The 11,517-nt window shown below is 42.3% G+C and overlaps 1 protein-coding gene across 3 annotated transcripts; it reads left to right on the top strand.

The window, feature by feature from the left end:
* Positions 1-1,091: 1,091 nt before the first annotated feature.
* On the top strand, positions 1,092-6,038 carry LOC126614350 (uncharacterized). Of its 3 annotated transcripts, none has more exons than XM_050281958.1 (2): positions 1,092-1,737; positions 1,834-6,038. In XM_050281958.1, exon 2 carries the CDS (start codon positions 4,348-4,350, stop codon positions 5,020-5,022), a length of 675 nt encoding a protein of 224 aa, XP_050137915.1. In that variant the 5' UTR covers positions 1,092-1,737; positions 1,834-4,347; the 3' UTR covers positions 5,023-6,038. The 3 variants fall into 3 exon arrangements, with proteins under 3 accessions (XP_050137915.1, XP_050137916.1, XP_050137917.1); XM_050281959.1 differs by having other exon boundaries at positions 1,092-2,457; positions 2,675-6,038; XM_050281960.1 differs by having other exon boundaries at positions 1,092-2,674; positions 3,590-6,038.
* The last annotated feature ends 5,479 nt before the right edge of the window (positions 6,039-11,517 follow it).

The following is an 11,517-nucleotide window of genomic DNA, read 5'->3' as shown; positions in this document are numbered from 1 at the left end:
CAAAACCATTAAGACATTCATCTGTTGTGAAGAAAATGGACGAATATCATTGTAAAAAAAAAACCATAAACCCTTAATCCAACAATCCTATGGTTTCAAATTTGGGTGATTTTTGGTAGACATGACCTTTGAGAGAAGACCTAAAACGTAGATTGTTCGGATCGTTAAACATTACAAAGTAGGGTCCACAAAACCGTGTGTCTACAACAACAACAACAAAGCCTTTTCCCACTAAGTGGGGTCGGCTATATGAATCCTAGAACGCCATTGCGCTCGGTTTTGTGTCATGTCCTCCGTTAGATCCAAGTACTCTACGTCTTTTCCTAGAGTCTCTTCCAAAGTTGTCCTAGGTCTTCCTCTACCCCTTCGGCCCTGAACCTCTGTGCCGTAGTCACATCTTCGAACCGGAGCGTCAGTCGGCCTTCTTTGCACATGTTCAAAATCACCGGAGCCGATTTTCTCTCATATTTCCTACAATTTCGGCTACTCCTACTTTACCTCGGATATCCTCATTCCCAATCTTATCCTTTCTCGTGTGCCCACACATCCCACGAAGCATCCTCATCTCCGCTACACCCATTTTGTGTACGTGTTGATGCTTCACCACCCAACATTCTGTGCCATACAACATCGCTAGCCTTATTGCCGTCCTATAAAATTTTCCCTTGAGCTTCAGTGGCCTACGACGGTCACACAACACGCCGGATGCACTCTTTCCATCCAGCTCGTATTCTATGGTTGAGATCTCCATCTAATTCTCCGTTCTCTTGCAAGATAGATCCTAGGTAGCGAAAACGATCGCTTTTTGTGAGCTTCGCTAGATTGCTCCGGTCATTAGTGTGGATAAGTATATAAATGGATAGAGATAGGAAAGCAAACACAAGATGTACGTGGTTCACCCAGATTGGCTACGTCCACGGAATAGAAGAGTTCTCATTAATTGTGAAGGGTTTACACAAGTACATAGGTTCAAGCTCTCATTTAGTGAGTACAAGTGAATGATTTAGTACAAATGACATTAGGAAATATTGTGGGAGAATGATCTCGTAATCACGAAACTTCTAAGTATCGGAGTGTGGTGTCGTCTTGACTTGCCTTATCTGTCTCATAGGTAGATGTGGCATCTTCTCTGGAAGTACTCTTCCTCCATCCAGGGGTGGTATCTTTAACTGGTGGAGATGCACAAGGTAATGTATCAATTTCACTTGAAGCTTACTTGTAGTTTCAGGCTTGGTCAAGCGCGATACAAACCATGTAGTAGGAGTCCCCCAAGTCGCCGAGCTAGGGGGTCTGCTGAAAGAGGTGACAGACAAGGTAAGCAATCAGAGCTCCGACTGATTGTTCACCTTCTCCCCATCTTGCAGCAGCATGAAGGATAAAGAGAAGAAAAATGAGAAGAGATGATATGAGATACTTTTGCTTTTGAAGAAGTAACTTTCCACAGGCTTATTCTTGAACTGAGCTGGAGGGTTTTCTGGTTTCCTCCAGAGTATAAGGCCGACTGAAGAATTTGAGGGTCAAAACAAGTCCATCAAATCTAGAGTACGTTCCACCCTGCTGATATGGGATACTTTTGCTTTTGACAGAGTAATGAATGTATCGGCACGTGTGCTGTTACGCTTGTCTCCACATGCTTCCTTGTATCCTTCGCACTTGCCCTATCTGTTCCTCAAGCAGATGCGGAATCTTCCCTGGAAACATAAGATGTTGAAGATGAGTACTCGAGAGCAATGCCAGGTAAGTAATCAGGTAAGGGGTTCCAGGCAGTCAGTTCCTGGCTGGAAGCTTGATTCCAAGTGCTGACTGATTGCTCTCTTTCTCCTTGTCTTGCAGGTAAAAACAAGGCCAAAAGAAAAGACAGGGAAAAAGCATGATATGGGATACTCTTACTTTTAACCCTGATGATATGAGATATTCTTGCTCTAGTATAGCTTGTTTGCAGAGGTATTATCGGGGGGAAAGAAAGCTGAATATTTCGAAAGGCTTCGTTGGGAGTGCCCTCTCAGATATGATGAAGGGTTGAGCATTTTTGCAGGTCTGCCTGTCCGTTGGGGATGGAGGTCGACATATATAGGAGTCTCCCTAACAACAAGTAGTAATGCTATTCCTTTACCCTGCTTGGTCATAGCACGGTAGTGGGAGCTGCCAGTTTCACATGTTTTAACTCTGTCAGAGCACTTTGAAAAAGTGGTCTGTGGTATCTGGCTCTCGAGATTCGGAGAACGATGCCTCTTCGATTTTTGAGAAAGCAATCATGCTGGGGGTATGACTCTCGAGATTCGGAGAGCAGTGTCTCTTCGATTTTTGAGGAAGTAATCATGTTGGGAGTCTGGCTCTCGAGATTCGGAGGGCGGTGCCTCTTCGATTTTGGAGCAAGCAATCTTGTTGGGAGTGTTGTCTCGAATGTGAGTAAAGGTTGGGCATGTTTGCTAGTCTACCTTGCCACGAAGCACAAAGGTTGACACACAGGGACTTTCCAATTATCCAGCAATGGTACTGTTCCTTTACCCTCTCTTCGATTTTGAGAAAGTAGTCATGTTGGGAGTCTGGCTCTCGAGATTCGGAGGACGGTGCCTCTTCGATTTTGGAGCAAGCAATCTTATTGGGAGTGTTTTCTCGAATGTGAGTAAAGGTTGGGCATGTTTGCTAGTCTACCTTGCCACGAAGCACAGAGGTTGACACACAGGGACTTTCCAATTATCCAGTAGTGGTACTGTTCCTTTACAGTTGTGGGTAATAATATGGTAGCTAGACCTTCAAAATTTATGTGTCTAAACTTTTGTTAGTGCTGTTTCTTTGCTATTCTTTTACCTTTCTTGGTCAGAGCGATGTAGTGGGAGCTGCAAGCTTCACGTGCTCAACTTTGGCAGAGAACTTTGGCAAAGTTATTTGTGGTACCCATGAGCTATTGTTGCGTGTGGGAAGTGGGTGATTGAACAGTAAGATTCATGTGCTTTCTACTTCACCAGAAGTCTTCGACAGAATGCCCATAATTTCTGCAAAGCTGAGTGTGCGTGTGACAGGTGCTGACAAGGCTAGAAAAGTAGGTGCCTCTTTGATTTCTGAGATCGGCCCTCGTGGTCTCTGAGCAGCCCAGCTTTTGAGAAAGCGAGCGCCTCTTCGATTGATTCGGAGAACGATGCCTCATCGATTTTTGAGAAAGCAATCATGCTGGGGGTCTGGCTCTCGAGATTCGGGGAGCAGTGTCTCTTCGATTTTTGAGAAAGTAATCATGTTGGGAGTCTGGCTCTCGAGATTCGGAGGGCGGTGCCTCTTCGATTTTGGAGCAAGCAATCTTGTTGGGAGTGTTTTCTCGAATGTGAGTAAAGGTTTGGCATGTTTGCTAGTCTACCTTGCCACGAAGCACAGAGGTTGACACACAGGGACTTTCCAATTATCCAGCAATGGTACTGTTCCTTTACCCTCTCTTCGATTTTTAAGAAAGTAGTCATGTTGGGAGTCTGGCTCTCGAGATTCGGAGGACGGTGCCTCTTCGATTTTGGACCAAGCAATCTTATTGGGAGTGTTTTCTCGAATGTGAGTAAAGGTTGGGCATGTTTGCTAGTCTACCTTGCCACGAAGCACAGAGGTTGACACACAGGGACTTTCCAATTATCCAGCAGTGGTACTGTTCCTTTACCCTTGTGGGTAATAATATGGTAGCTAGACCTTCAAAATTTATGGGTCTAAACTTTGTTAGTGCTGTTTCTTTGCTATTCTTTTACCCTTCTTGGTCAGAGCGATGTAGTGGGAGCTGCAAGCTTCACGTGCTCAACTTTGGCAGAGAACTTTGGCAAAGTTATCTGTGGTACCCATGAGCTATTGTTGCGTGTGAGAAGTGGGTGATTGAACAGTAAGATTCATGTGTTTTCTACTTCCCCAGAAGTCTTTGACAGAATGCCCATAATTTCCGCAAAACTGAGTGTGCGTGTGACAGGTGCTGACAAGGCTGGAAAAGGCTGGAAAAGTAGGTGCCTCTTCGATTTCTGAGATCGGCCCTCGTGGTCTCTGGGGAGCCCAGCTTTTGAGAAAGCGAGCGCCTCTTCGATTTTTGAGATCGGCCTTCGTGGTCTTTGAGCAGCCCAACTTTTGAGAAAGCAAACGCCTCTTCGATTTCTGAGATCAACCCTCGTGATCTCTAAGCAGCCCAGCTTTTGAGAAAGCAAACGCCTCTTCGATTTCTGAGCAGGCGCCTCTTCGATTTCTGAAGCTTCGTCGAGTGCAGATTTTTATAGGGGCTGGCATTAAGTTCCAAAGCACACTTGATTCTCCACCAGTAGAAGCTTCATTCTTGCACTTCTAAGATCTTGATTTGTCCGACCTCTTCTCTCTTCAACACCTTTGAAAATGTCTGGCCCCTCCGACCGTCGTTTTGACTTGAACCTTGTTGAAGAGGCAGCCCCGCCTTCTTCAGACAACATATGGCGCCCATCCTTCGTCTCCCCTACTGGTCCTCTTACCGTTGGGGATTCCGTGATGAAGAATGATATGACCGCTGCGGTGGTGGCCAGGAACCTTCTCACTCCCAAAGATAACAGACTACTTTCCAAACGGTCTGATGAGTTAGCTGTTAAGGATTCGCTGGCTCTCAGTGTTCAGTGTGCAGGTTCTGTGTCTAATATGGCCCAACGCCTATTTGCTCGAACCCGCCAAGTTGAATCATTGGCGGCTGAAGTGATGAGTCTCAAACAGGAGATTAGAGGGCTCAAGCATGAGAATAAACAGTTGCACCGGCTCGCACATGACTATGCTACAAACATGAAGAGGAAGCTTGACCAGATGAAGGAAACTGATGGTCAGGTTTTACTTGATCATCAGAGATTTGTGGGTTTGTTCCAAAGGCATTTATTGCCTTCGTCTTCTGGGGCTGTACCGCGTAATGAAGCTCCAAATGATCAACCTCTGATGCCTCCTCCTTCTAGGGTTCTGTCCAGTACTGAGGCTCCAAATGATCCCCCTCCGGTGCCTTCTCTTTCTGGGGCTCTACCGACTGCTGAGACTTCTCCTAAGCAACCTTTGTGAAGGCTCCCTCTTGTGTGCTTATTTTGACTCATGTATATGTACATATTTGTAGCTTATCGGGGATATCAATAAATAAGCTTTCCTTCATTTCAACGTATTGTGTTAAATACACCAAAGCCTTCTTCGCTAAGTTCTTTGAATTTTCTTTTGTTAAAGCTTGTATGTTGAAGCTTTCTGAGTGGAGCATGTAGGTTGGGGTAGTGTTCCCTTAATTTCCCGAGTGAGGAAAACTTCTCGGTTGGAGACTTGGAAAATCCAAGTCACTGAGTGGGATCGGCTATATAAATCTTAGAACGCCATTGTGCTCGATCCTGTGTCATGTCCTTCGTTAGATCTAAGTACTCTAAGTCTTTTCTTAGAGTCTCTTCCAAAGTTTTCCTAGGTCTTCCTCTACCCCTTCGGCCCTGAACCTCTGTCTCATAATCGCATCTTCTAATCGGAACGTCAGTAGGCCTTCTTTGCACATGTCCAAACCACCGTAACCGATTTTCTCTCATCTTTCCATCAATTTCGGCTACTCCTACTTTACCCCGGATATCCTCATTCCTAATCTTATCCTTTCTCGTGTGCCCACACATCCAACGAAGCATCCTCATCTCCGCTACACCCATTTTGTGTACGTGTTGATGTTTCACCGCCCAACATTCTGTGCCATACAGCATCGCCGGCCTTATTGCCGTCCTATAAAATTTTCCCTTGAGCTTCAGTGGCATACGGCGGTCACACAACACGCCGGATGCACTCTTCCACTTCATCCATCCAGCTTGTATTCTATGGTTGAGATCTCCATCTAATTCTCCGTTCTTTTGCAAGATAGATCCTAGGTAACGAAAACGGTCGCTCTTTGGTATTTCTTGATCTCCGATCCTCACCCCTAACTCGTTTTGGCCTCCATTTGCACTGAACTTGCACTCCATATATTCTGTCTTTGATCGGCTTAGGCGAAGACCTTTAGATTCCAACACTTCTCTCCAAAGGTTAAGCTTTGCATTTACCCCTTCCTGAGTTTCATCTATCAACACTATATCGTCTGCGAAAAGCATACACCAAGGAATATCATCTTGAATATGTCGTGTTAACTCATCCATTACCAACGCAAAAAGGTAAGGACTTAAGGATGAGCCTTGATGTAATCCTACAGTTATGGGAAAGCTTTCGGTTTGTCCTTCATGAGTTCTTACGGCAGTCTTTGCTCCTTCATACATATCCTTTATAGCTTGGATATATGCTACTCGTACTCCTTTCTTCTCTAAAATCCTCCAAAGAATGTCTCTTGGGACCCTATCATACGCTTTTTCCAAATCTATAAAGACCATGTGTAAATCCTTTTTCCCATCTCTATATCTTTCCATCAATCTTCGTAAGAGATAGATTGCCTCCATGGTTGAGCGCCCTGGCATGAACCCGAATTGGTTGTCCGAAACCCGTGTCTCTTGCCTCAATCTATGCTCAATGACTCTCTCCCAGAGCTTCATTGTATGACTCATTAGCTTAATACCCCTATAGTTCATGCAATTTTGTACGTCGCCCTTATTCTTGTAGATAGGCACCAAAGTGCTCATTCGCCACTCATTTGGCATCTTCTTCGTTTTCAAAATCCTATTGAAAAGGTCAGTGAGCCATGTTATACCTGTCTCTCCCAAAAGTTTCCACACTTCGATTGGTATATCGTCTGGGCCTATTGCTTTTTTATGCTTCATCTTCTTCAAAGCTACAACCACTTCTTCCTTCCGGATTCGACGATAAAAAGAGTAGTTTCTACACTCTTCTGAGTTACTCAACTCCCCTAAAGAAGCACTCATTTCATGTCCTTCATTGAAAAGATTATGAAAATAACCTCTCCATCTGTCTTTAACCGCGTTCTCTGTAGCAAGAACATTTCCATCCTCATCCTTGATGCACCTCACTTGGTTTAGGTCCCTTGTCTTCTTTTCCCTTGCTCTAGATAGTTTATAGATATCCAACTCTCCTTCTTTGGTATCTAGTCGTTTATACATATCGTCGTAAGCCGCTAACTTAGCTTCTCTGACAGCTTTCTTCGCCTCTTGCTTCGCTTTTCTATACCTTTCACCATTTTCATCAGTCCTCTCCTTGTATAAGGCTTTACAACATTCCTTCTTAGCCTTCACCTTTGTTTGTACCTCCTCATTCCACCACCAAGATTCCTTTTGGTGTGGGGCAAAGCCCTTGGACTCTCCTAATACCTCTTTTGCTACTTTTCGGATACAACTAGCCATGGAATCCCACATTTGGCTAGCTTCCCCCTCTCTATCCCACACACATTGGGTGATTACCTTCTCTTTGAAAATGGCTTGTTTTTCTTCTTTTAGATTCCACCATCTAGTCCTTGGGCACTTCCAAGTCTTGTTCTTTTGTCTTACTCTTTTGATATGTACATCCATCACCAACAAGCGATGTTGATTAGCCACGCTCTCTCTTGGTATAACTTTGCAATCCTTACAAGTTATACGATCCCCTTTCCTCATTAGAAGAAAATCTATTTGTGTTTTTGACGACCCACTCTTGTAGGTGATCACATGTTCTTCTCTCTTCTTAAAGAAGGTGTTGGCTAAGAAGAGATCATATGCCATTGCAAAATCCAAGATAGCTTCCCCATCCTCGTTTCTCTCCCCAAAACCATGGCCACCATGAAAACCTCCATAGTTGCCTGTCTCCCTGCCCACGTGTCCATTTAAATCTCCTCCTATAAATAACTTCTCCGTCTGAGCAATTCCTTGCACCAAGTCTCCAAGATCTTCCCAAAATTTCTCCTTCGAACTCGTATCCAACCCTACTTGAGGTGCGTACGCACTAATCACATTGATAAGTTCTTGTCCTATTACAATCTTGATTGCCATGATTCTATCTCCTACCCTCTTGACATCTACAACATCTTGTACCAAGGTCTTGTCCACGATGATGCCAACACCGTTTCTCGTTCTATTTGTGCCCGAATACCAAAGTTTAAACCCTGAGTTTTCTAGATCCTTTGCCTTACTACCAACCCACTTAGTTTCTTGTAGGCACATAATATTTATCCTTCTCCTCACCATAACTTCCACTACTTCCATAGATTTTCCCGTTAAGGTTCCTATATTCCACGTTCCTAAACGCATTTTGCTCTCTTGAACTCTACCCTTCTGTCCTAGCTTCTTCACCCTCCCCCGTCTAATAGGATCAAAGTACTTCTTTTGTGTGTCCCGGGTAAAGTTGATAGGAGCATATGCTCCCAAACAACTTTGAGTGGAGTCGTTCGAAAAGAAGTTTCTATGGCCCCCTTGCTCATTTAACACTGCATCCGGGTGCCGATGGAGATACAGCGACCCTTGCTCACTTATCACTGTGCTCAGGCCACACAGTGCGCCACTTACGGGTGACGCCCTAGCTTTAGCGCGATTTTGTTCTGGATTCATTTCCATAAGGATTCGACGTGATCATGGAGTGCCGGCTGTCGACTACTTAATGAGAACCATGGAGTTGCACAACCTTTGCCTCTAAATGAATCATTTCCAGATGAACAACTCCTTGTTGTTCAAGAAAAAGAACCGTGGTATGCTGATTTCGTTAATTATCTTGCTTGTTTTGTTGATGATATGTTTTAAACCTTCCTAATGCTAAAACATATTGAGTATAATAGCACAAGTAAGGGTGTCGAATCCACAGGGACTAATTGGACCTATATAATCACTTGTTTTGCAAGAACCATATTAAATGACTAAACTAGGCAACTTTAGACAGATTTGTTGTTGTAACTTAAAAACTCACAAGAATGATGACAACACAAGTAATGAATCAACAAGTAATAAAATGGAATAAAACCAATGGAGATGGAACTAGGGATTCGGTTTCACCATAGCTAAATTAATCCCATGTTTGTTAAATCAGTTTATGCTCATTCATTCACCTATTTCTTGAGTTTGTTTCACTTAGATATGATCAACCATATGATGTGTGGATTTGATCAAATCATCCTAGTCAAGAACCAAATTGTGATGTGCAACTTTGGTTCTCAACCAAGGATGTTTTATACATATGAAACTTTCACAAAACCAAAGGGGACACACGGCATGATGTTTGCCAAACATCCCCTTCATTCACTCCCAAATCTGCCAAAATTATGCATGATGTGTGCTTCTAATTTTGGCTACACAACCTGTGGTTAATTCAAGTGGTGATCAAGCATTAAAATCAACACACAAAGTCACAATAAAATCAGAGAATGAAACAAGAAATAGAAGGATCAAATGAGCATTATGAGTTAACTACATGGTTTTCTTGCTAGGCTACATCGAATCCCTAAGAGGAGATTAGTTACATTTCATGTTTACAAACGTTTTAACATAGAAATACATAACATGAATGAACATAGAATTGAGAAGAAGGAACCCTTGAAGCAAAACTGATGTTGAAATCCTTTAAGTGTAGCCTTCGGTCTTGATTCTCCAAATGTGATGCAACATGAAAGATGAGCAGCTTGTGGATGGGTGGTTTGTTTGAATGGGAGAGAGGGTGGTCAGAAATTTGGATGGCTAAGTGAGTGAATGGTGGTGTTGCGGATGGGATAGAGAATGGACACAAAATGGAGTTTCTTGGTGTGTGAATGAGAGTGTGACCGAGAGAGCTTGAAGTGAGATTGCATGGACTTTAAATTGAAGTCCTAATGAGAACATGCAGCTGGAATTAGAGTAATGGATCTGCCAATCTGAAATGATGATGAATTGAAGTGATTTCTGAGGTGGTAAGGCACGGCATGTTGAAACACAAGCATGTGTAGGACTTATTTAATTCAAGAGGCATGTGCAATGGCTGCAATGTGCAGTGGACAACCAGAAATTGTTTTCCACATGCTGGAAAGGGAAAGAAAGGCACGGCATGGCTTGGTTTGGATGTGCAAAGGTGGCTGAATGACTTAGATTAATGAAGACACATGCATTGCTGCAAAAGGGAGTTGGAAAGGGTAAGGCAATGCACGGCAAGGTGTGAACATGCATGTAATCACATGTTGTTGAGGTGTAAATGGAAGGGAAAGCACGGCAGGTTTGAACACATGCATGTGATTGCATGTTTTGATGTTTAAAGGAAATGGAAGGCGCGGCACAAATTGTGAACATGCATGTGATTGCATGTTTTGGAACCACCTAAGTTAATTCCAATGTTTTTGCCTTGTCTTGTCTCACCCAATATGGCCGAATGCCACCTTACACTTCCAAATGTGATCCTGAAATTCCATGCAGCCAAGTAACTTCTAAAATCCTCATTTGAAACTTCAAATTGACTCCTCAAGAACCTTCTCCACGTTTGGGATAATGCTCAGCTACCAAAAAGGGGTGATTTTACTTCATTTGCAATCCAATTGATCCTAAAACACACTTGGCTGCACACTAGCACAAAATAATGTAAAAACACAACTAGTTTGATTCAAAAACATCACAAAAATGCCAATTAAAGATGATATAAATGTACACAAAGTGTGTACATCAAATACCCCCAAACCTGGTTTTTGCTAGTCCACGAGCAAACTTAAAACTAAAACACACACAACACACAAAACATTCATGTATGTTGGTTAAAACATGCTTTACACCAAATAATAAGAACCAAAGAAAACTTTGTCATACATCCAAACTCAAAAGTTTTCTACTCCAAAGAATTATATCAATTGTGATGTATAAAGATATTTCTCCATGTCTTACAACTTCAAGGCCACCATACCCAAATGCTTAAGAAAGAAATCGCCTCAACTCTACTCCTCACAGCTTCCACTCAATTTCTCACTCAGATCCTAAGGTTCAGTCTCTTCACAACATATATGAGTGAAATTATGTAAAGGCAATCAAAATTCTCACATATGAAATCCGAAATGGGAGCACAATTTCTGAGTAGATCTCATGAAATGAATCAAATGCTAAGAATAAAAATAACATACACTTACCATCACCCATGAATACATCCTCAATGATCAGCTAGGTCTTTCTCAAGATTGTAATGTAAGGCTTAGGTTAAAGGTTAAGAAAGAAGGGATATGAAATACTAGAGCTTGGAGTATACCAAAGTGAATTATTATTGGCACTCCAAAAATCTCATTTTATATTCTAAACTTTCTATATTTAGAAAGAAAAATACACTTATGATGAGTGTAGAATGAAATTTGTGAAGTGCTAATAACAGTTCACATTACTTATATATTAGCAACAATTCCCATTACTTATATCATGTAATGTTATTATTAATATGTATTTAAATCATGACATTAAACTTTTTTTTTTTTTTGTCAACTTGCATAATTTATATCGCAAGGAACATCAATTATATGGATTGGTCTGTAAAGTAAATGTTTATAACATGTAACCAACCAAAAGTCAAATGTTATTAGGAGTATTTTAGGCATAAAAATACAAATTGTGCGAACAAAAATGATTAAATAAGGGTGCGTAAAACGATATGTACATAAGGGGATGGGAAATATATTGTGCAACGAACCCATGACAGAGAGGA

This window comes from Malus sylvestris, chromosome 3 (assembly GCF_916048215.2).
Source record: "Malus sylvestris chromosome 3, drMalSylv7.2, whole genome shotgun sequence".
In the NCBI taxonomy this organism is placed as follows: Eukaryota; Viridiplantae; Streptophyta; class Magnoliopsida; order Rosales; family Rosaceae; genus Malus; species Malus sylvestris.
Note: the sequence above shows the minus strand (reverse complement) of the source record. Positions and strands in the feature narration are given on the sequence as shown.

Coding starts and splice junctions, on each gene's coding strand:
- LOC126614350 (XM_050281958.1), top strand. CDS start 4,348: ATGTCTGGCCCCTCCGACCGTCGTTTTGACTTGAACCTTGTTGAAGAG.